The 24,572-nt window shown below is 40.1% G+C and overlaps 1 protein-coding gene across 6 annotated transcripts in view; it reads right to left on the bottom strand.

Annotated features, from left to right (window-relative positions):
- Nucleotides 1–24,572, bottom strand: part of WRN (WRN RecQ like helicase) — a 141,753-nt gene that overhangs the window by 54,297 nt on the left and 62,884 nt on the right. For all 6 annotated transcript variants that reach the window (XM_060291488.1, XM_070044615.1, XM_060291487.2 and 3 more), the window contains 4 exons: nucleotides 24,398–24,466; nucleotides 19,720–19,802; nucleotides 15,262–15,368; nucleotides 7,936–8,123 (listed from right to left, as the gene is read on the bottom strand). In XM_060291488.1, the coding sequence (XP_060147471.1) occupies nucleotides 7,936–8,123; nucleotides 15,262–15,368; nucleotides 19,720–19,802; nucleotides 24,398–24,466 (447 nt within the window). The remainder of the gene's footprint in view (nucleotides 1–7,935; nucleotides 8,124–15,261; nucleotides 15,369–19,719; nucleotides 19,803–24,397; nucleotides 24,467–24,572) is intronic.

Here is a 24,572-nt window from a genome sequence, read left to right as displayed (position 1 = left end):
GTATTTGAGGGTTTTGGGTAGGTTCACAGGGATAGCTGGGATATACATCTTCGGGTTCCTGTAACATATAAGTGGAGGCAGGTTTAATCCTGGACAGACGGACCCAACTCGTGACTCCCTGGAGTTTAACTGCTGTAGGGGTGCTCAGCAGGACTTGTTAAGGACCCTTCCACTTTGGGAGTAGCTGGGCGCCGGGGGACTCATTCTTTCAGGTCTTTAAAAGCACCCAGTCCCCAGATTTACAATGGAGTGACTGGGGCTGTTATCTGGGAGAGCTGGGTTCTGTTTCCATGTTCTTTTATGGCCATTTGGACCTGGCCCAGGTTTATAATGTATTTAAGATGGGCTTGGTTTCTGGGTCAGTTAGCATGTCCAGGGTGAGGAGTGGCCTTCCATGTGTCCTTTCAAAGGGACTCAACTTAATAGCTGTTTTAGGGGCTGCCCTGACCCTTAGGAGAGCTATTGGCAGCAGGCAGAGTTTCCTGACAGAGTTTGCCCACGGTTTTCTTTAGGGTATGACTGGCCTGCTCTGCCTTCCCTGAGGATGGAGGTCTCCAGGATGAATGCAGGTGGTATCTGATTCCTAAGGCCTGTGAGAGCTGTTGGGTAACCCTGGCTTTGAATGAGGATCCACTGTCACTTTGGAGGTGGCGGGGTAACCTGAACCTAGGAGTGATTTCTTTTATTGATAGAAGTGTTCTAGCCACTTTGGTTGCCTTTTCTGTCCTACTGGGGAAGGCCTCTGCCCATCCGGTGAAAGTGTCTTTAAATACTAATAAGTATTTGAAGCCTTGGAAAGAGGGCACCTGACTGAAACCCATTTGCCAGTCCTCTCCTGGGTAAGTTCCACGTCACTGGGCTGGGCTAACAAGAGGGGGAGGGGTGCGGCTTGAGGCTGCCTCCAGATTATGGGTGGTACAGAGGGCGCAGGCTCCAGTAACCCTTCTGATTGTCCCTGGGAGCCCTTTCCTGTAAAAATCTGGAAAACCACTGCAGACATGGAGTGGCTTTCTCTCTCATTCTCTCTCCCCCACATGGAGGAATCATGTGGCCCTTTAATAATTTTCCATTGGTCAGAAAGAGGTACGAGCAATTTTTGATCTATGTGCCACCAGCCATCTATTCCCTTAGTTCCCCCTTGGTCTCGTGACCAGGTCTCTTCGGAAGTTGAGTATCTGGGTACAATGTTAGAAGGGGCAAGGGATGGGATCAATGCCATTTCTGTTGTGGGTATCAGGGCTGCTTTCTTGGCTTCCCGATCTGCCCTGTTGTTCCCTTGGGTAATTTGAGAAATTCCATTTTCGTGTCCGCGGCAGTAAATGACTGCTACTTGTCTGGGTTTTTGAACCCCTTCTATGAGATATGTAGGCTCTCAATCCCATATTTTATAGGGGAATTTTTGGCCTTCAAAAGTCCTCTTTTGGGCTTCCCTGGTGGCGCAGTGGTTGGGAGTCCGCCTGACGATGCAGGGGACGCGGGTTCGTGCCCCAGTCTGGGAGGATCCCATGTGCCAAGAAGAGGCTAGGCCCGTGAGCCATGGCCGCTGAGCCTGCGCGTCTGGAGCCTGTGCTCCGCAATGGGAGAGGCCACAGCAGTGAGAGGCCGGCGTACCAAAAAAAAAAAAAAAAAAGTCCTCTTTCCTTCCAGATAGCTATGTGGGCATGCAGAACAGGGAAGGCATATTTTGAGTCTGTGTATATATTTACAATTTTTCCTTCCCCTAGGGTTAAGGCTCGGGTTAGAGCTATCAGTCCAGCCTTCTGTGCTGAAGTGTTGGGTGGCAAAGGTTTCACTTCTGTGACACTGTGAGCGCTCATGATAGCATACCCTGCCCTCCTGACCCCGTCCTTAATAAAGCTACTGCCGTCAGTAAACCATTCTTCCTCAGGGTTTTCTATGGCTTGATCTGTTAGATTAGGCCTAGATGCATAGACCTGGTCAGGGGTTTCGAGGCAGGAATATATTAGCTCTGGGCTGTCAGCAGGCATCCGTGGAGCTGGGTTGAGGGTGCAGCAAGTTTTGAGGGTTACCTCTGGGGAGTCGAGGAACAAAGCCTGGTACTTAGTAAAGCGGCCTCCAGTTAGCCAGTGGTGGCCTTTGATCTCCAGGATCCCTTGTACTTGATGGGAGGTCCGGACTTCCAGTGGCTGTCCAAAGGTAAGCTTGTTAGCTTCTTCCTATAGAGCAGAGGCAGCTACTACCCGAAGGCAGCCAGGCCAACTTCTAGTTGTTGAAAAAATGGCCTATAAGCTGAGGAACTTCTCCAACTTCTGTTATTAGGACCCCCAGGGCTGAACCCTGCTTTTCAGCCACATTCAAGATGAATGGCTTTTTTCAACTGGGAAGACCCAGAGCAGGAGCTTTCGTGAGGGCCTGTTTGATACTATTAAAAGTTTTTTCCTGTTCCCCAGTCCAATGTAATGGTTCTGTATCTGGGCCTTTAGTAGCTTCACACAGGGGCTTAGCCATTAGCCCAAATCCTGGGATCCAGACTCTGTAAAATCCTGCCATGCCTAAAAAGGTACAGAGATGTTTTTTTTGTCTTTGGAGCACTTAGGCCTAATATAGCTCGTTTTCTGTCTGGAGATAGTTGTCTACTTCCAAGGTTTATAATGTATCCCAGGTATTTAACTCCTTGCTTTGAGATGTGTGCCTTTTTCTGGGGACCTTGTAACCCCGGGTCCCAGGGAAATTAAGGACTTCAATTGTGTTCTGATCTGAGGCCTCCGTGGAGGGGCTGCATGTTAATATACCAACATCTACATACTGTAGAACAGCCCCTTCTTTTAGGTGTTATCTCCCTTAGTTCCTTTCCTAGGGCCTGGGCGAACAAGTGTGGGCGGTCCCGAAGCCCCTGAGGCAGTACTGTCCAGGTGTGTTGCATCTGGCCCAAGTGGGAGTTAGTCCACTAGAAGGCAAACAGATATTGTGATGAGGGATGAACTAGGATGCAAAAGAAGGCATCCTTGAGGTTGAGCACAGTAAACCATTTAGCATCCTCAGGGACCTGGACTAATACGTGACAAGGATTGGCCATAAGGGGTTGTACACGAACCACAGCATCATTTACTGCTCTGAGGTCATGCACTATCCTATGTTCTCCATTTGGCTTAACAACTGGCAGAATAGGGGTGTTACATGGAGACTGGCAGGGTACCAAGAGGCCATGTTTTAAGAAGTTATCTATGAGGACTTGTAACCCTTTTTTTGCTTCCAATCTTATGGGGTACTGTCTCTTGTTAGGGTAAGTGGCTTCTGGCTTAAAGCTAATTTTTACAGATTGGGTGTTTCTGGCCCTCCCAGGGACTCCTTTGTCCCAAACTGGTTCACTGGTTGGAGAATATGGCTGGGAACAGGCCCTTGCTCTTCTTGTTGATCTGCCTTAGTCAGGGTCAAGATAAGGGGCTGCTTGGGGCCTCCTAACCGTCATATGGCCCCAAGGGAGCCCAGAAGGTCTCTCTCCAGTAGTGGCATAGGACACTTAGGGACAACCAAAAAGGCATGTGAGATCAAGCACTGTTCAAATTGCCAAGTGAGAGCCCTAGTGAAGTAACGGGTGCGAGGCTTTCCGTCGACACCACTCACTGTGCAGCTTTTAGAGGAAAGGGGTCCAGCGTGAGAATCAGGCCAGAGTATGTGGCTCTGACATCGATTTAAAAATTGATCTTCTTACCTGCCACATCAAGAACGACCCAGGGCTCCTTGATGGAGACAGACATCTCATGGGGGAGAGCTGCTAGAATCCCAGGGCCACCTCAGTTGCCCAGCACGGCCATCTCAGGAGTGGGGGACCCTCTTCCCTGTCAGTACCAAAGGCAGTCCCATCTCCAATGACCAGTCTGCTTGCCGACTGGGCATGGCCTGGGGGGCTCCTCTGGCATTCACGGGCCCAGGGGCCGGTTGACTTGCATTTGAAGCATTCCCCCTTGTTGGTCTTACCTCCAGACTGATGGTTGAACCTTCTTGGCCCCTTTGGGTTGCCCTGAAGTTGCAAGGTAATTTCAGCTTCAGCGGTGTGTCTGACAGCAAGGGCTATCAGTTTACCTTGCTTGAGCCTTGGCCTGCCTCAACTCACGCCAAGTTCTTTCCTCCTCCTCAGTTTGATCTCGATTATTAAATACCCCAAAGGCTACCTCTAGGAGTTTGGGCATAAGGGTTTGTGGGCCTAATTGTAACTTTTGGAGTTTTCACCTAATATCAGGGGCAGACTGTGTGATAAAATGTTGTCCTAGCAGGGACTGACCCTCGGGAATGGAGGGGTCTATGTTAGTAAATTTTCTAAAACCCTCCACAAGCCGTCCCTGAAAGAAGGCTGGGTTTTCTTCTTTCTCTTGGTTCACTTCCATGACCTTATCACAGTTGACTGGTTTTCTAATGCATTTTCTCATTCCTTCTAACAGGCATTGAACCACGTGGTTCCTGGCCCTCGTTCCCGCCAGGGACTTATAATCCCAAGGGGGATCCTGATTTGGGACTGCATCCCCACCCATATCATAAATGTTGGGTTGGTCCCTGGAGAGCTGGTCAGCATGCCCCTGGGCTGCTGTCCAAATCCTTTGCTTCTTTCTCCTCATGGGTACAGCAGGTAGATAGTACTATTTGGACATCCTTCCAGGTTAAATCAAAGACCAGGGTTAGGGCCTGAAATCCTTCAATAAATCTACTAGGGTCTTCAGAAAATTGGTCCAGGCTTTGTTTGCACTGGGCTAAATCGGTTAGGAAGAAGGGCACGTGTACTCTGATTGTGCCTTCGCCGTTTGCCACTTGCCCAAGAGGGCATATTCTCCCTGATCCTCGGTGATAGGAAGTCCCACTACGGGTTACCCCTGTGGGACTAGCTTTTTCATCCTGGGGTACCAGTGTATATAGAGGGTATGCATAGGAAGGCGAGGTTTGGGATTGGCCAGGGGGATCCCGAGAAGCAGGGGTACTTGTAGGAGTCGGAGAGGCTCGGTTTCTCTCCTGAGAGTTTGGGGGAGTTAAATGAGGACCGTCTAGAATGTCAAGAGAATTCTCTGATTCTCCAGGCCTCTGATTACCAGAGCCGCATAGAGCAGGATTCTGGTAAAGGGACATGAAGGCCTGGACATAGGGAAACTCAGTCCATTTTCCCAACCTACGGCAATAAAGATGCAGTTGCAAGATGGTTTTATAATTTAGAGACCCATTTTGGGGCCACGTTTCTCCATCCCCCAACATATAAAGGCCAGTCAGTCTTATAGTAAAACTTAAGCTTTTTTTTTCTTAGCCCGTCTAATTTTAAAAGCTTCCAGTTCTTAAGGACACATCCCAGAGGTGTTTCTTCTGGCTTAGAAGGGGATCCTCCCATGTTGAGCAACCTGCAACCAAGGACGAAGAGGCTCACCTAGGAATGGAATCCAGTGTCCTGGAAACATTTACCAGGAGGCTTTAATTTGGAAGGTGTTCCGAGTGTCCCCTAGATCCCCATCGACCCTGAATCAGACGTCTCTGGTTGAACTTAGTTCCTTGCGCAGAGAAAAATGTTGCAGTTGCCAGGGATTCCTTGGGGAGGATATTTTGATTATATAGTCATTGTCCTATGACTATATAAGAGATTATTTTTCTTACACTGGGGTGTATCCACCGGGAACAGGAGTCTAAAAGATTCAGAACACGGCTGCATGGACTCAAACAGCCCAAAAGGCTGGTGTGGAAGAGCACATGGGCAAACTCCCAGAGTGAGCTGCACCCAATAGGGGTGGCTTAAGTCATTTGCATGGGGGCAGTCTTCCAGGTTGTCTCTGGCCAATCATCTTGCTTTTGCCCATATCTGTCCTGACTCAGGGTCCTTCTTGGGGCATCACACGCATCTCTCAGTCTAGATGGATTCCAGTGCAAAGGTTTCTGGGAGGTTGGCAGGACATATCATGGGCTGGCCTCTCCTCCCTCCTTTGGCCCCTCCCCTAGAGTTATGTCGTCCCGAATTCCTTAGGGGATGACTGAGGACTTTCTCTGCACATGTGTCAGGCTGAGAAATCCCCTTGACCACAGAATGAGGAAATTGTGGTCTCAGGGCCCAATGCTCCTCCTGCCATCTTATCTCAAAGTGTCAGCAGGAGACTGGCTGCAGCTGCTCAGCCTGGAGCCCATCTATCTCCTACCTCACTATTACAGAAGGATTCATTACTTTGCCAAGAGGTTTACTAAAGACAGTTATTTCCTCATAACAATTTCCTGAGGGGGAAAAAAAAATCTATCATCATTTAACCATTAAATTAGATAGGTGAGAGGGGCTGACCTAATTTAAATGCACCATGCATATAGAAAACAAATAGGATCAGAGTTTAAGGAACATGTTAGCTCAGTGAAGAGAAAAAATGTGAATACTGATAAACAAATGGCAGAATTAAATGAAAGGAAGAAAATGAAAACAAAAGGTAATACTTTGAAGTCTTAATTTACCCTCCATCTCAGTGCTCAGTAAGAGGTAAATTTCTATTTGCCCAAGGTCTGCAGAGAGCATTCTGACTCTGAATGATTCCCTGCTACCACAACTCTTCTTGGAGGATTGAAAATGGGTACAAAATCTTTCCAGATTTGCTTTTAGAAAAACCACTGTCACATTCAATATCAAAATCTTTGGATGGTCTTGGATGTTAGCCTAAGGGGTCTGGCCTTTAGTCCACAGGAAAGGAACACCATGACCCAGGGATGTGCTTTCAGATGATAAATCTGAAAATCAGGGAGTCCTGAGGAACAAGGATGTCTGTTAGGAGAGTATAACAGTCTGAGCTAAAAAGTAATAAAAACCTCAGTTAGCAGAATTAACATGAAAGATAGTGAGAAGAAATTATTTACATAAGATATCATAAGAAGACAATATAATCACAATGTCAGGAAAAAAAAAAAAAAGGAGAGGGTTAGGGGGAAACGCCATAGAGATTGAGAATACTATGGACTGAAAAGGACCAAACATTAGGTAAGTAAATAAGGATCTGACTGTGGATACTCTAACCTAAAATAAACAGCCTTCTTCAAGAGGAAGTTTTACCTTTAGGACAGAAAGAAAGTGAAGTATGATGTGTATTCACTTTGGAGAGATCCCTAGAGCAGGCAGAACACCCAGAGTATATTCATTACATTCTTGCTTTAATCTGAATACAGGACAGCCAAGCCAAGAGTGAACTCTACATTTAACTTCATCCTAAAGGACCCCAGGAGTTACCATAGGGTTTCCTTACCTAGGGTCAATCTTCTTTTTACCCCTTTCTGAAAAGAAAAACACTAATGATATTCTTTAAACCCTATTTTCCTACATTTGTTTTCTGTTTATATTGGTAGGACAAACATTATTTCCATCTACTCTGACTTAAAAACACATTTCATAACACGAAAGTTATAAGCTTTTCACTGAGAAAACAAATCAGAAAATAAGGCTCAGGGAAGCTTTCTTAGCATACATATAAAATGCCTCCAAGCAAAATAAATAGGAGGAGGAGCTAGTGACAGTTTCTTCATCAGTGAAATGAAAATAATATGTAGCTTACTGAGCAGTTATAAGGATCAAACTAGATCACTTATATGAAGCACCTACGATAGTCCTTGGCACATGCTATGGGCTCAAAAAGTATTTATTATTAAGATGACTTTTTAAATTCCTTAATACTCAAGTTAGTCATATAACTAGTGAACTAGACAGAATTCAGATAAAAGACTCATTTGTTTTTGTTGTTTGTCAATTATTAAGTGTATGTCCCCTTCAAGTAACAGTATGGAGTATAAAAATATTAGAAGAATTAGTTTCTACCTTCCTCAGTCACTGATTATATAACATCACACTTGACTTGAACCAAAGCTAAGCAGAATTTGAAATATGTTAAATATACATTAGAAGGAAATAACTATAAAAAATAAAAAACATTTTTTACAAAGAAGAAAATAGTTACTAAAATATATCAACCATGAAATTCTCACCTTGTCTTCTGGACAAGAAATTGCTTCAGATCCTGAAGGATGTTTCCTGTTTTTCGTCCAACTTCTAAATACAAGTTTGGTCGATCAAAACCAGTACAGGTAACGTGAGGATCCGTCAGTTTTAAGCAACGTACAATGTCTTCTCGGATTGAAGAACTTGCAGTAGCAGTCAGTGCAACAATTGGAACCTGAAATAAGTAAAAGTGATTTTTAACCAAGGGAAGAGCTCAATAATTCCCAACATCTACTGCCTCTTAGAAAGAGACTGGAAGACAATTACAGGAGGAACAGAGGAACAGGGTTAAAAATGCAACTCTAAAATTATTCTCTTTCAAAGAAGAGAAGAACACTTCTTTCATACTTGTTTCTCAGCCTTCTGAGAAATCATTCAAATAAAACACTAAATTCATAAGATTTCTAAATGCAATCTACCTTATTAAATTAAGTCCATTGATTAACTATCTACCTCTCCATTTATTATTTTTACATTTATATTAGTGCTGGTACAAATGAGGGGTATGTTATGTCTTATTTTTCATTAATCTATCATTCACAAGTTATAAACCCTTCATTCACTGAAAATCTACCTATACAAAGCCCAAGTCTTTTTTGTCTCCTATATTAAATATATTGGTCGATGGCTTTTCAGATCCATTGTAAAAGAAAAGGTCTCAGTGATCTGGATAACCTCTCACCAGTTTTAGTGGGTTAACCATGGCATAATATGTAAAAGAAAAAAGGAGAGAATGAAACATCTATTATTAACTGATTCCTTGAGCAACCGAGTCATGTTCTATTTTCAATCTAGCGAAGACTTCTTGACTGCCTTAGCAGCCAAAGCAGGAGGCACAGCAGGTACCAGGAAAAACATGAGTGTGTGATCTTTCAGAAATTCTAAAGTGGGGTAACAACACACCTCCCATGAAACTAGATTTAATATTTCTGTCACTATTATCATAGGGAGTTCTAATCAACTATGCTATTATTTCATAATCAGAAAAATTGTTCCTATATCATTAGCTGCTCGATTTCCAAGATTACAACTTTCTTAATACTCTTTTTAGCTTATTACAAATGCAGTAAATAATATCCTCATAACATAGCTCTTCAGGTACATCTACCTCACAAATCAGTTTAAGCAATTATCGTACATACATGAAAATTTAAGTGCAATTTGTAAAAAAGCAATTACAGAATTTGAAAAACAAGATACAATTTATTAAAAACTATTTTTACAATCAATATAGCTTTGCTGAATTAAAAATTATCTCAAAGCTCATGTAAAAAAAAATCAATTAAGTTTGGGAGTAATTTTTAAATGGGAAAAAATTATATCAAAATCAATGTGACCAGGTAATTGGCATTTTTGTATTCTCTATCCTTAAATTCTGTGAAATTATTTTAAAAATACCCCAAATTAACTTAATTGATTTTTGGCTTACAATCAGACTGTTCTCTGAATTTAGAGAGTGTCTGCCTAACAACTTATATATGAATATGCCAATTTATAAAGAAGTTAGTTTCTCTAATCGAGGCTTAATATATATGTATATAGCTGCTTTATGTCTTTATAGCAAATATAAATATCTATAGCAAATATATGGCTGATAATAAGGAAAGTTTAAACACTGAAGTTCTTAGGACATGCATATTCTCACCCTCATAACAACAAAGACTTCCATCAATGTAAGTGCGTTACTCAAAGAATTTACAAATGCACTAAAAAATGCTTGTTGTTTAACTGCATATACACATAAAGAAAGAAGTTTTCAGGATAGAGACTATAAGAAAAGAGGGCCTGGTTTGTTTCTAAGCAATATAATGTATGAGTGGATGAGCAATGCTTTCGTGAAAAGAAGGAAATAAGCACAAACCATAACACAGTTTGAACTAGTAGAAAAAAGCAGCACAGTGGTGTAAAAATCTCGTTTAGAATCAATTGTCTGAGTTCAAAGCCTGTCTTTGCCATTAACTAGATGTGAGATTTTGAGCTGTTTATTTTTTTTACACATATATATTTTTTTGGCCACACCGCACGGCTTGCAGGATCTTAGTTCCCTGACCAGGAATCGAACCCGTGCCCCCTTCGGTGGAAGCGCAGAGTCCTAACCAGTGGACTGACAGGGAAGTCCCTTGAGCTGTTTATTTCACTCTCTGAACTTTGGTATCCTCATCTATAAGATGGCTGTAATAACAGCAGCAACCTCATAAAGTCACTGTGAAGACCAAATGGGATAAAAGGTCTAGTGCGCTGAACACAAAGGTCTAGTGTCTAGTAAGCACTCAAGATGTGTCAGCTATCACTGATATTACTGCAACAACTGAAAAGAATTCTACAAAAGAACTGCAGAGACATGGCCACTACTCCCAGACTTGCCACTGACTTTGGAAAGGGCTAACTTCTCTTGGCCTCAGTTTTTTCATCAAAATATGAGATGGAGAGGGCTACAGGATGTTAACCTCTCTTCTAACTTAAAAATTCTCACTTTGCCACTAGAAACTCCTTATTCTAGTGACCTACTAACAGGAAAAATCAATATAAATTCCCTCCTTTGCCAACGTTCTAGAAAGTCACAGTTAAGAATGTTGCTTCCACAACTTAGAAAAATAGAATAAAGTAATGGAATGTACTAAACTTAATGGAACAATATTTACTTTCACTTCAGAAATGAACAGAATATTCTCCCTTAGAATCTTTGGTGCTTAAAAGTTATAAACTACAGGGCTTCCCTGGTGGCACAGTGGTTGAGAGTCCGTCTGCCGATGCGGGGGATGCGGGTTTGTGCCCCGGTCCAGGAGAATCCCACGTGCCGCGGAGCGGCTGGGCCCATGAGCCATGGCCGTTGGGCCTGCGCGTCCAGAGCCTGTGCTCCACAGCGGGAGAGGCCACAGCGGTGAGAGGCCCGCGTACCGCAAAAAAAAAAAGTTATAAACTACAGTGAAGTGTAAAAATAACACACAGGCTGGTTAGGAGAAAGGTGTCCATACAGCCTGGTTTGCTGGGATACTCTCAGTTTATCCTGTCATCACAGCATAGTTATTAATAGCTTGCACCTTTTAATTTTCAAAAGCAAACTGGTGTGGGTGATAAATTACCCTGTCACTCAGTTATATCAAGTTCTTAACTCATGAAACTTGTTCTTTCAGTTGGCAAATCTTGGTTTCTTTGGTAATAAGTACCAAGTTTTGTTAAAACAAGCAACAAAATGTAAATTAATCTTGTGACTATAAATTTAGGAATGCCTTAGACATATACTTCAATGGTGTCACATCTACGAATTCCAAGAACTATATCTGCTTCTAATATAGTTAGAAGTTAATCTATGTACTCTAATCTATGTATAGTTAATCTATGTACTCTATAATATCATGCTTCATTCATTCATTCACTAACTCCAGATAGTTCCTGAGTGTCTACTATGTGCTGATCTTTGTGAAAGGGCTGGGGAGAAACTAATGGGAAGATCCAACATGACTCACGTTTCTCACAGTTCCTCTTATTTGAATTTCAGAATTTTGAGGCTGATGTAAAGCTTTCTACCTGGCTGCTCTTTCTTGGGACTCATTTTGTCAGATTTTCTCCAAATGGGAATCTTTATGCACAATGAGTTAATGATTTTTTGCTATTTTTGAACTTCCTGAAATAATATGGTGTGAAGCACTGTGGGTTTATGCCAGTTGTCCCAGGGTGATTGTGATTAGAAGAAAAAAAGCACAGAGAACAGTGAGGAAAATGAGAGTCCTACAACCACCAGGTGGCATTTCTCATCACTTAGCTAATAAAGAGAATTCATGAAAACACTAGGGGAAAAAGGTTTTCTCAGCCGTTGCTTGACGAACAACCTGTGCTACAGTGAATCATCCCAAGAAATGAAAAGAATCGAATGGAGTCCACAGCCTGACATAATAAAAGACTTAATTCAACACTGAAAAGTGTTTCAGAACTGCATAAAACATTTAAAACTCCTCTAACACAATCCTTCTAGAATCAAACGCCCAGGAAAGGATTCAAGAAAGCAATCTTCCTAGTTTCTAAAAGCTTACTTTAAACCGTTCTAAATTAATAGAAAGCAGTCCTCAAGGAACCTGAGCCTAGTGACTTTCGCCATGCAAATATCTTCTTTCTCTGTACAGGTACTATTAATCTTTCTATATTATTCATACTGCTCCATACACCATTTATTGTTTGGTACTATTGCTTCTACTTTTATAGGTAAATATGAATCTAAACTCCTTTACTGGACTATGTGCTACTTTAGGGCAGAAACTATTTTAAACTTCTTTTGAGTCATTTGCTTTAGAAACCAGCATAGTGTCCTACTGTGGAGCACTGCCCGGCCCTACCACTCACTGCCTGTGTGGGAAAGTTACTTCTCACATTCTCAGCTTTCTCATCGAAATTCATTTATTCATTTACCCCATTACTTATGGAACCCTCACTATGTGCCAGGTACTGTTGTAGATTTTATAAACCAAATCAGCAAAGAATATTCTAGTGGGGACCCACAGGCAATAGACAAAGTGTATTCTTAATACGTTAAGTTAAACAGAGATAAGTGCTATTTTAAAAACAGGAAAGGAATATGAGGAAAGCTGAGAGCTGGGGGAGAGAGGTTAATTTGAAATTTTGAATATGGTGGCCCAGGAGGCCTAAAAAAAAAGCTAATATTTCAGCAGACTTGAGAAAAGTGAGGGATACACCATGTGAACTACCCAGGGGAAAATTATTCAGGGAGAGCGAAGAGTGGGAACAAAGCCCTAAAGTAGGAGCACGGTTGGCACCTTTGAAGAATATCAATGAAAACAAACAGTACAGCTAGAAGCCAGTGAATGAGGAGACAAGTAGCAGAGGATGAGGTCAAAGAGAAAATAAAGGCCAGATCATTTAAGGTATGTAGTGTCTGTCTTTATTTAGAGTGAAATGGTCTGCAACCGGAGGGTTCTGAGCAGGAGACATGATCTGTCTGACTTAACATTTTTGAAATATCACTCTGGATGCTGTATTGAAATAGACTAAGGAGGGTAAGAGTGAAAACAGACCAACCAGGAGACTGCTGTAATAGCCAGGTGAAAGGAGACGGTGGCTTGTACCAGGGTGGTAGCAGAGATCAAGAGAGAAGTGATCAGATTCTGTACATATTCTGAAGACCTCATGAGATTTCTTTACTGTTTAAATGTGGGGTAGACTGTAAGAGAAAAAGAAGGGTGGAAGAAAATTCCAAAAATCTTGGCCTGAGCACCAGAAGGATGCAGCTGCTACTAAATGAGATGGGGGAGATTGAGGGAAGAGCTGTTCTGGGGTGGAGAGAATATCAGGAAGTTAAGAATAGGTTACGTTCCAGATGCCTGTCAGGCATCGAAGTAGAGAGACATTGAATAGGCAGCTAACGTTTATGTAAGTGTGTGTGTGTGTGTGTGTGTGTGTGTGTGTATACATATATTAATCCATAAAACGATTAAAATAAAAAATAGTAATAATAACAGCAAATGCTAAAAAGGAGGGAGAGAAACTGAACCACTCATACATTGCTGGTATCAATTCAGGGTGAGGATATAAATTTGGGAGTTGTCAGCATATAGATTTTAGTTAAAACCATATGTTGGTTGAAATGACCAAGGAAGTAAGTACAGAGAGGAAAGAGAACAGGTCCAAAGACTAAGGTTTTAGGCATGCCAATGTTAAAAGGGCAGGGAGATGAAAAGAAATAAGCAGAGGAAACTGAGAAAGAAGAGATAATAAGGAAGGAAGAGAACCAGGGAGTGTGCTATCCTACTGGTATGAGAAGAACTGTTTCAAGAGGAAGGTAATGAAACTAGTGGGCAGTGGGGAGGGGCGACACAGGGGTAGGGGAGTGGGAGGTACAGACTACTGGGTGTTAAGACAGGCTCAAGGATGTATTGTACAACACAGGGAATAGAGCCAATATTTTGTAATAACTGTAAATAGAATGTAACCTTTAAAAATTATATTAAAAAAATTTTTTTAAAAGAAGAAAGTAATGAAGATATTTATGTTGCTGGATTGTTATGAGGGTTAACCAAGATAAAAACACTGACCCGGCTTCCCTGGTGGCGCAGTGGTTAAGAGTCCGCCTGCCGATGCAGGGGACATGGGTTCGTGCCCCGGTCCAGGAAGATTCCACATACCGTGGAGTGGCTGGGCCCATGAGCCATGGCCGCTGAGCCAGCGCGTCCGGAGCCTGTGCTCCGCAACGGGAGAGGCCACAACAGTGAGAGGCCCGCGTACCGCAAAAAAAAACAAAACAAAACACTGACCCAAGGCCAGTCCCATAGTTGGAGCTCAATTCACATTACTTTGATTCTCTTCCAATATATCCTTGCTAAGTGTTACATTCAAGTTTTTTGTTCTTTTGTTTTGTTTTATTGTAATATCTGCTCCAATCAAATCTTTATGAGAAGAGCTAAGAAAAAAGAAACTATATTTAAGATAGCTCTCAATAAGCACGCTTAATAAGAAATGAGGTTGAACTAGATAATCTATCAAAAGAATAACAAATAATTTCTAACACTTTTTTTTTTTGGTTTACTCACATAAGCCAGTTCCAATAGGTGACGAACCATACAATTCAATTTATTTAACATTGTTGAAATAACAAAATTATACAAATGGAGACCAGATTAGTGGTCACCAGGGGTTAGGGTTAGGGGTGATGGGAATGGTGGGTATGCCTGTAAAAGGACAGCTCCAGGGAGCCTATGGTAATGGAATAGTTCTGTATCTTTATTGCAATGGAAGTTATACAAACATACATATGAGATAAAACTGTATAGGAAAATATACATACATACCCATACACACTTATAAAACTAGTGAACTAAGAATAAACTGTAGCAATGTCATATACCTACTTGATACTATACTACAGTTATTCAAGATGTTACCACTGGGGAAACAGTACATAGGACATCCCTGTACATTTTTTTTTACAATTGCCTGTGAATCCATAATTTTTAAAAATAAAAAATAAAATGGTTGCCAATATTTTAAGTTTTTAAGCTCTTCGTATAAAATATGCCATTCATATAGAACACTCATGTAAAACTTTCCTGTTCTTTATAATTAGGAAACAAAGTGTGAGAACCAGAAAAAGTTTGCCAAGTCCTGCTCTATAGTATTCCTCAATAAATTACATGCCAAGCTTAGAAGGAAGTCAAGGTTAGAATTTTTTAAAAAAATCTTTCCCCTGCTTACATCATCCATTTGCCCTTTCACAGAGGAATCTTCAGCTTTTTGGCCATTCCCCAATCCTGGACTCTCCCTTGGTAAGAAAGTCATTTCAAGACATTGCACTTGGCAAAGCTTACCGATGGGAGTACTTCCTTTATGGAGCCCAAAGTTCTGAATGAACTTCTAAAATCATGTCCCCACTCAGAAATACAGTGAGCCTCATCCACAGCAATAAGTGTGATACCTGTAAAAAAAGAGAAATATGTAAATGGAGAAAATAAAGGTCAAAAAAAGTAATAAACGCATCTAAATCGTTACCACCATCTTCATTAGAATATATAAATATTACAGAAAGTAGTATAAATAATTCAAATCAAAGTATTTGGTTCATATAAAAATATAAGCTTAAATAACATCAGATAACACCAAAAATCATTATTGAAAATAGGCAAAGGGAGATATATGGATAAAAGGCATATGGATAAAAGAGAGAAATATATATTTTTCAAACAACGTATTTATTGAATTTTAACTTTCATCATTATCTCTCAGAGAAATTACTTACTATTACTTTGTCCTCAAAGCTATCACTCATTTGCAACGATAATGCCCTAAAAAAAAGAGCTGTTCTCTTTCTCTTTGGTAATACTTTCAATTTTATCTCATGGATTAGCTATCAAAAGAGATAGAGGCTTCCCTGGTGGCTCAGTAGTTAAGAAGCCTCCTGACAATACAGAGGACACGGGTTCGAGCCCTGGTCTGGGAAGATCCCATCTTCCGTGGAGCAACTAAGCCTGTACACCACAACTACTGAGCCTGCACTCTAGAGCCTGTGAGCCACAACTACAACTACTGAGCCCGTGTGCCACAACTACTGAAGCCCGCGCACCTAGAGCCCGTGCTCTGCAACAAGAAGCCACTGCAATGAGAAGCCCGCGAACCGCAACAAAGAGTAGCCCCCGCTCACCACAACTAGAGAAAGCCCGTGCGCAGCAACGAAGACCCAACGCAGCCAAAAATAAATAAATACAGTAAAAACAACCAAAAAAAGAGAGATAGAAAGACTCAGCGTATTTCATACTAAGATTAAATGCATCACTGTCCGTGACTGATCACATATTACACTGCAGAGTTCCTCTGTAATGCCAGTTCTGGAAGACGGATGACATCCACGTTTTCTAATATAAAATGGTAAGGGAAGAACTAAATCTCATTATGTACAAAGTAGGTAAGAAGGAATGTACTTTGTTCTCTTCCCCTAGCAACGCCTCTACTCTGCCCTCACACCACACACCCACACTGAAACAGAATCAACAGTGTGTAGTAATGCATTTCAGAAAAGGGCTTTATTTTATAATCATTCACTAAAACGTCTTCAGATATTTCAAAGTAGTGACAGCAGTGCTTTTGCCCTCGATCACCAAATTAATACTTAAGACAAAAATAATATTTCCCTTCAATGGGGATGATCACTACTTGATGCTTATCTGAGAATTTATAATGTTCTGCCACTAGTGAGATGATTAAAAACATGTGCTCTAGAGTCAGACTACCTAGATGCATAACCTGGCTTACTATTTATATTACCTTAAGCATGTTACTTAAGCTTTCAAGTGTCAGTTTCCCACAAGCATAAGGTAGGTAATAAAAGTACCTAACATTTTTTAGTTATTCTGAAGATTAAATTAGATCATTCATGTAAAATGCTAAGATAGGGGCTGGCATAAAAGACAGCTCAATAAAAAAAAATAAGCTATTATTATTATAGTTATTAAATTCCCACTATGTTCCAAACACTCTTCTAGGTATAAAATGATTAGTAAAATGCAATCCATGATTTTGAGAAGCTCATAATTCTAAAAGAGGAGGCAGACAGACAAGCAAATAATTACAATTCATTGAGATTACCAAGTACAATGAGTTGGAGAAGAAAAAGAAATAAAGAAAGAAAAAAAAGAAACCTACTAAATATGAACAAATACAGGTTGATCACATCAAATTTCTATTTCCTGAGTGGCTGGGACAAATTCAATGTTACCACTATACTTATTTGGGTTTAGAAACTACATGACCCAGATTTTAAATTAAATAAATTAAAACTAAGATGACAGCTCCTCCTTTATTTTAAAACCTTCCTTATAATTATAGGTTTGACTAGCTAATTTAAGAAGAATTTTTATTTATTTATCTATTTTTATTATTTTATGTATTTATTTATTTTTGGCTGCATTGGGTCTTCATTGCTGCATGTGGGCTTTCTCTAGTTGCAGCGAGCGGGGGCTACTCTTAGTTGTGGTACGCCGGCTTCTCATTGCGGTGGCTTCTCCTGTTGTGGAGCACGGGCTGTAGGCATGCGGGCTTCAGTAGTTGTGGCACATGCACTCAGAGTTGTGGCTCGCGGGCTCTAGAGTGCAGGCTCAGTAGTCGTGGCACATGGGCTTAGTTGCTCTGTGGCATGTGGAATCTTCCCGGACCAGGACTTGAACTTGTGTCCCCTGCATTGGCAGGCGGATTCTTAACCACTGCGCAACCAGGGAAGTCCAACTAACTAGCTTTTAATCGAGTTAAACTTTGCCATTCACAAGCAGCTGAGGCAAGCTTCTGCCAACTTCCACATTAAACGTGCAAGTCCAAGTGTCTGCCCAGGTCCAGGACATATTTCATTTTGGCACACCTGTCATTCAAGCCTACTTCCAAAGTTACAAGACAATTACAGGTGTGTTTGCTTTTAAGGTGTCTCTGTGTAAAATTCTGTTTGCTGCTTCTGTTATAAACCCATATTACTTAAATAATAACACATCATAAAAATCATAAATCTGAATAGCTAAATGTCAAACTACTGTACACATAAAATTCTGAGTATATTCCCTGCTGCAAGCGTTTTACAAATTCCTGCAAATAAAAGTTAAATAAAAGTATTTCAGAAAGAATTTATTCTATTTTGTTCAACATTGACAGTCAACCAAAAAGAGCATTTTCATCCATTTTATGCAGAGTACGCAGCTCTAATAACTGCAGTGTTCATAATTTAATCCTTTAGAAAAAAATTAAAATAGAGAAATAGAACTACCTGTCAAAAGGATCTAAGTAAATACTGGATTAACTCCACCACAGAAACAAAACAAATACTAAAATGGAGCAAAACATATTCAGACCACTATGGACATAGACCCTAACTTTTGCAGTAAAACCATGGAATTTATATATCTAGGGTTGTTGGGTTTAATCTAAAGTGAAATATTCATAAGAACTTCATACAACCTAATAGGACACACATCAAACTTGTTTTCCATTTAAGGCAAAAATATAACATGGCAACAGGGGAGTTTAACAGCTGATGGATGCAATTTTTGATAATATATTTAATCAAATGCTAATTTCTGCCCTCATTCTTTTGTTGATATTTAACACATATTAAAAGGTATTTGTTTTCACTATATTGTTAGAACAACTGTTAAATGCTTTCCTAGAGTTATATGCAAGTAACCATTAAATGAGACACTGCAATGTTAAAAAACTACCTGTTAGGAATTATTTTAATAGATAATTATAAAATGAGATCATATTACATTAGAAAGCAAAGATTGTTTGGTTCAGCTGAATGTTTGAAATATGCGCAATTACAATAGAAGCCATGACTGCAACTCTTGGATAGCTGAGCCTAACCATCAAGAAGCAAAAAACCAGGCTTCCCTGGTGGCGCAGTGGCTGAGAGTCCGCCTGCCGATGCAGGGGATGCAGGTTCGTGCCCCGGTCCGGGAAGATCTCACATGCTGCGGAGCGGCTAGGCCCGTGAGCCATGGCCGCTGAGCCTCCACAACAGTGAGAGGCCCGCGTAATGCAAAAAAAAAAAAAAAAGCAAAAAACTGACAGAAATGTTTTAATCACAAAAGAAAAAAAAATGATACCAGCTTTTAACTAATTCTATATTTACATTTTCTAGGACACAGGCTCTGACTATCTAATTTTTTAAATTAATCATACTCACTGATAGCAAATAATCAAAGGTACTGTGGTTTCTAACCTGACTACACATCAGAATAACCTGTGAAAAAAACTACAGATGCCACAGCCTCGAGCCAGGTGCATTAAATCACAATTTTCAAGATTTGAGGATCTGACATTTTTCTAAAGTTTGAAAGGTGATTCTCATGAACAACAAGGGTAGAGAACCACTACACTGACTTAATTTAGATTCAGAATATGAAAAAGAGGAAATGATAATTTCACAGAATCTAAGATTCAGTATTTATTCAACAATACATTTAAATGCCTACTATGCGCCAGGCACTGCACTCGGGAAATATAAAGAAATAACAATGGCATTTTTCTCTGAAAAGCTTACAGTCTAGCAGAAGAAAACAGATATATAGACAGGTCATTACAATGCAGGACCCTAACCTCTATGGCAGAGCGAATTACAGGATACTTTGGGAAAGGACAGGAGAGACACCACGTTGAAGAGGCAGAAATTTCCTGGAGGAGATAAGGTTTGAAATAAACTTTAAGTAACATCCGGTATCCATTCATAAGCTTAACTTTAAAGAATACCTCAATTTAATAAATACTTATAAAGATTCTATCATACCACTTACCAATATTAGCCTGCAGTTGCTGGAGTAGGTCCAAGTTACTTGAACAGAATTCTGGAGTTATGTACACAATCCGGTATTTGCCTCTGTAAAAACAAACAAAGAAACAGGAAAGGAAATATAAAAACAATCACCTAATGAATACAACTGAAAACCGTAACACCTGATAATTTTTTAAATAGTATATTACGCCACTTATTAAAAACAAAATGAATGTTATATGTGTGTAGAGATGCACATATTCTGGTTCTTTGATTTCACTTCAATGCATCAAAACAAACGTGGGCAATACCAGCCAGGAAGTACTCAGCATAAGGTGCCATTAGAAGCCAGATTCTGATTTCCAGCAGTCTAGCCCCAAAACTACAGTGGCTTGAGTTAAATGATCAAGCCTAGAGTAAACCTTTTTTATGTGTTAGCAATCCACCCATTATCCTACCCTTGACCCCCATCTCCATGATTAAATCCATAGCACCCATGTTTCTCCTGTGTACTCTGCTGTCTTGCCTACATCTTCTCGGGCCAGGGACAGACAGCATATGAAAGTCAAGTCAGTTAGGCTCTGTCCTAGAATTTGGGGGTCTAACCAAGAAACAACCACTCAGTCTCCAAGTGTCAAGACCTGTAACGTGTTAAAAGAAACAAAAAGAAGCTGCAGAGCAATCTATTTTGTAACTAGAAAAGCAGAGAATGCTCACCTCCTCAGAGAGAAGAATGAGGAATACACACAGAGGCTATGGATAAAAAGAAAGCCCTACTGTATTTTTAATACCCATTCCAGTCTCTTCCTGAGGGCTGGCTAATTTCTTTTCAGAGGGATCCACAAGACATTCCTGTATCCTTAATATAAAATTCAGTATTTGCTTAAACTAGTGTGACTGATTTCCATTCTGGGCAGACAGAATCCTAATTAAGACAATGTCTGCAATAAAGGTTAGGGCTAGGGCAAAATATGTATACAGTCTCTTTTCCATTCTACCAAATGAAGACATAGACCAAATTAAATAAAATGAAACAATGTTCTATATGAAAAGTCTATGAAATATTTAATCTACTGTGTGCTAGGCATGGTGCTTTCACTAGGAATTGGAACAAAACAATTAAGAACAGAACAGATATGCTTTTAATCTCATGAAATTAACTCAGTCTAGTTAACACAGGAAACCGTATAAATAATTAGTTCTGACGCCAGACTATTCAGGTTTGAATCTCAGTTCTACCTCTTACAAGCTAAGTGATCTTAGACAAGTACTTAACTTCGCTGTGCCTCAGTTTCTTCAGTGTGCCTCAGTTTCTTCAGTGTAAAACATTGATAAGAATTATAAAGACAGCTAATTCTTAGATATCTAGATTCAAGGTAAACCCAATCAAATCCCAGCTGGCATTTTAGTTGAAAAGGTGATATTGAAATACTTATGGAAATACAAAGAACCCAGAATAGACCAAAAACAAAAAAAAATTTTGAAAGAACAAACGTGGAAGACTTGTACTACCTATTTCAAGGCTTATTACAAAGCTATAGTACTCAAGACACCAATCCAGGCAAACAGATTGATAGAACAGAAAATAAAGAGTGTAGCAATAAACTGACATATATTTAGTCAATTTATTTTTCACAAAGGTGCAAAAGAAATACAGTGCAGAAAGGACAGTCTTTTCAACAAATGGAGCTGGAAGAAGTGGATATGCCTATGCAAAAAAAAAAGAACTGTAATCAATACCTGGTACAATATACAAAATGTACACAAAATGGGTCACAGATCTAAATGTAAAACATAAAACTGGGCTTCCCTGGTGGCGCAGTGGTTGAGAGTCCGCCTGCCGATGCAGGGGACACGGGTTCGTGCCCCGGTCCGGGAAGATCCCACATGCTGCGGAGCGGCTGGGCCCGTGAGCCATGGCCGCTGAGCCTGCGCGTCCGGAGCCTGTGCTCCGCAACGGGAGAGGCCACAACAGTGAGAGGCCCGCGTATCACAAAATAAATAAATAAAAAAAATAAAACTATAACATTTTTAGAAGGAAATAAAAAAGAAAATATTTGTGATCATGAGTGAGGCACCAAAAAGCAAAAGCAAAATCCATAAAACAACAAATTGACAAACTGGACGTTATAAAAATGAAAAAGTGATGCTCTTTAAACGAACTGTTAAGAGAATGAAAAGAGAAATCATAAACTAAGAGATGTTTGACAACCATATACCAAATGAAGGATTTATATTCAGAAGATATAAATGACTATCAAAATTCATAAGAAAAAAACAAAAATAAGGAATAGGCAAAAGATGTAAATAAACACTTCCTCAAAGAAATAAGTATATGAAAAGATGCTCAACATCATTAGTCATTAAGGAAATGCAAATTAAAAACACACTGACATCCTACTGGAATGGCTAAAATTAAAGACTGGCCATATCAAGTGATGGCAGAGATGAGGAGGAACTGGAACTCTAAGACACTGCTGGTGGGAATGTGAAACAGTACAACCACTCTCAAAAACATCTGGCAGTTTCTCAAAAAGTTAACACAGAAGTATCATATGACTCAGCAATCCTACTCCTAGGCATGTACACAGAAGAATTGAAAACATATGTTCCCATAAAAACTTACACATAAATATTCATAGTACCATTATTCATAACAGCCAAAAAGTAGAAACAACCTAAATGTCCAGCACTGATGAATGAATATATAAAATATGAAATGTCTATACAATGGAATATTATTCATCCACAAAAAGAAATGAAGTACTGATAACATTACACTAAGTGAAAGAAGCCAGACACATTAAGGCCACATCCTGTATGAGCCCATTTATATGAAATGTCCAAAACAGGCAAATCATTGAGACAGAAAGATTAGTGACGGAAAGGAAGTGAAGGAGGGGACAAAAGGGAGTGACTCCTTCATGACATGGAGGTTTTGGGGGTGGGTTCTGAAAATGTTCTGGAATTAGATAGTGGTGATGGTTGTACAACACTGTGAATGTATTAAAAGCCACTGAACTGTACACTTTGAAAATAATTAAAATGGTGAATATTATATTATGTAGATTTACCTCAATTAGAATAAAAAGGTTAAACATATATCCACTACGTGACCCAGTCATTCCACTCCTTGGTTTATACCGATGACATGAGAATATATGTCCGTACAAAAATTTGTATACACTGGGACTTCCCTGGTGGCACAGTGGTTAAAAATCCATCTGCCAACGCAGGGGGCACGGGTTTGAGCCCTGGTCCGAGAAGATCCCACATGCCACGGAGCAACTAAGTCCGTGCGCCACAACTACTGAGCCTGAGCTCTAGAGCCCGCGAGCCACAACTACTGAGCCCACGTGCCACAACTACTGAAGCCCATGCACCTAGAGCCTGTGCTTCTCAACAAGAGAAGCCACCACAATGAGAAGCCCGCGCACCAAAACGAAGAGTAGCCCCCGCTCACCACAACTAGAGAAAGCCCGTGCACAGCAACAAAGACCCAAAGCAGCCAAAAATAAAATTAAAAATAAAAAGAAAGAAATAAAATAAGGGCTTCCCTGGTGGCGCAGTGGTTGAGAGTCCGCCTGCCGACGCAGGGGACGCAGGTTCATGCCCCGGTCTGGGAAGATCCCACATGCCGTGGAGCGGCTGGGCCCGTGAGCCATGGCCGCTAAGCCTGCTCGTCCGGAGCCTGTGCTCCACAACGGGAGAGGCCAGAGCAGTGAGAGGCCCACGTACCGCAAAAAAAAAAACAAAAAAAAAAGAAATAAAATAAAAAGATATATAGGAATGTTCATAGCAGATTTATTAGTAATTTTCGAAAACTAGAAGTGGCTTAAGTGTCCATCAATAAGGAAATGAAAACACAACTGTGGTAATTTCATATAATAAAATACCACTGATTTTTTTTTTTAACTACTCATACATGCAAGAACATGGGGAACTGTCAAAACATGATGCTGAAGGAAAGAAATCTTAAAAGAGTTCCCATTGTATGACTTCATTTATATGAAGTTCTATAACAGACAAAAAAAAAGCATTGTAGAAAAACTTAAAACACTGGTTCACTTTAGGATGGTGAATAGAAGGACAGACTGGGATGGAACATGAAGGAACTCTCTGGAGTAACAGTAATATTCTACATCTGGCTAGAAGTTTAGGTTACATATTTGTATGCATTTATTAAAACTCAGTAAATGTATGTGTATGTGAATGTGTATTAATATATATGTATATACATGTTAATACATATATACACACACTTCTGTGTGCCTGAGACATTATTCTTGTTAGGAATTATGTCATGACAGGATTGGTGGGGTAAGAGACCTAGAAACCAGTCCCCACTCAGCCATTAATTCATTAGGTGACTTTGGGCAAATTCTTTTCTCTGGGCCTCAGTTTCCTCATATGTGAAATGAGACAATACTAGATACTCTCCAAGTTCTCTTCCAAAACAAAATTTTACAATTCTATCATAATAATGCTAGCCTTCCAGTCCAAGAACTGAACATAACAGATTTCTTTGAGTTTGAAAGATTTTAAAATTAACAGTTCCATAAATATACTATAAAAAGGAAGTATATTTTTAAATTATAGATATTTTGCCCATGCATTAAATAAAAATTTTTTGTGTACAAAATTTTCCCACATACCACAGACACTTGACCACACGATCAGAAATCATATAAATTACTTACAATTTAATATCCTCTAGAACATTTTTTGACTGTGCTGATCCAAGAAAGCAAGCTGGAATGTTGGACATTCTGTAAGAAGAAAAACAAATATTCTGGAACCATGTGCACACTACAAATATCAACTTCATTTTTAAGTGAGAAAGAACAAAGAAATATAATGATGTACATCCTTCTT

Source organism: Globicephala melas, chromosome 21, assembly GCF_963455315.2.
Source record: "Globicephala melas chromosome 21, mGloMel1.2, whole genome shotgun sequence".
Taxonomy (NCBI): Eukaryota; Metazoa; Chordata; class Mammalia; order Artiodactyla; family Delphinidae; genus Globicephala; species Globicephala melas.
This window is presented reverse-complemented; position numbering and strand designations above follow the sequence as displayed.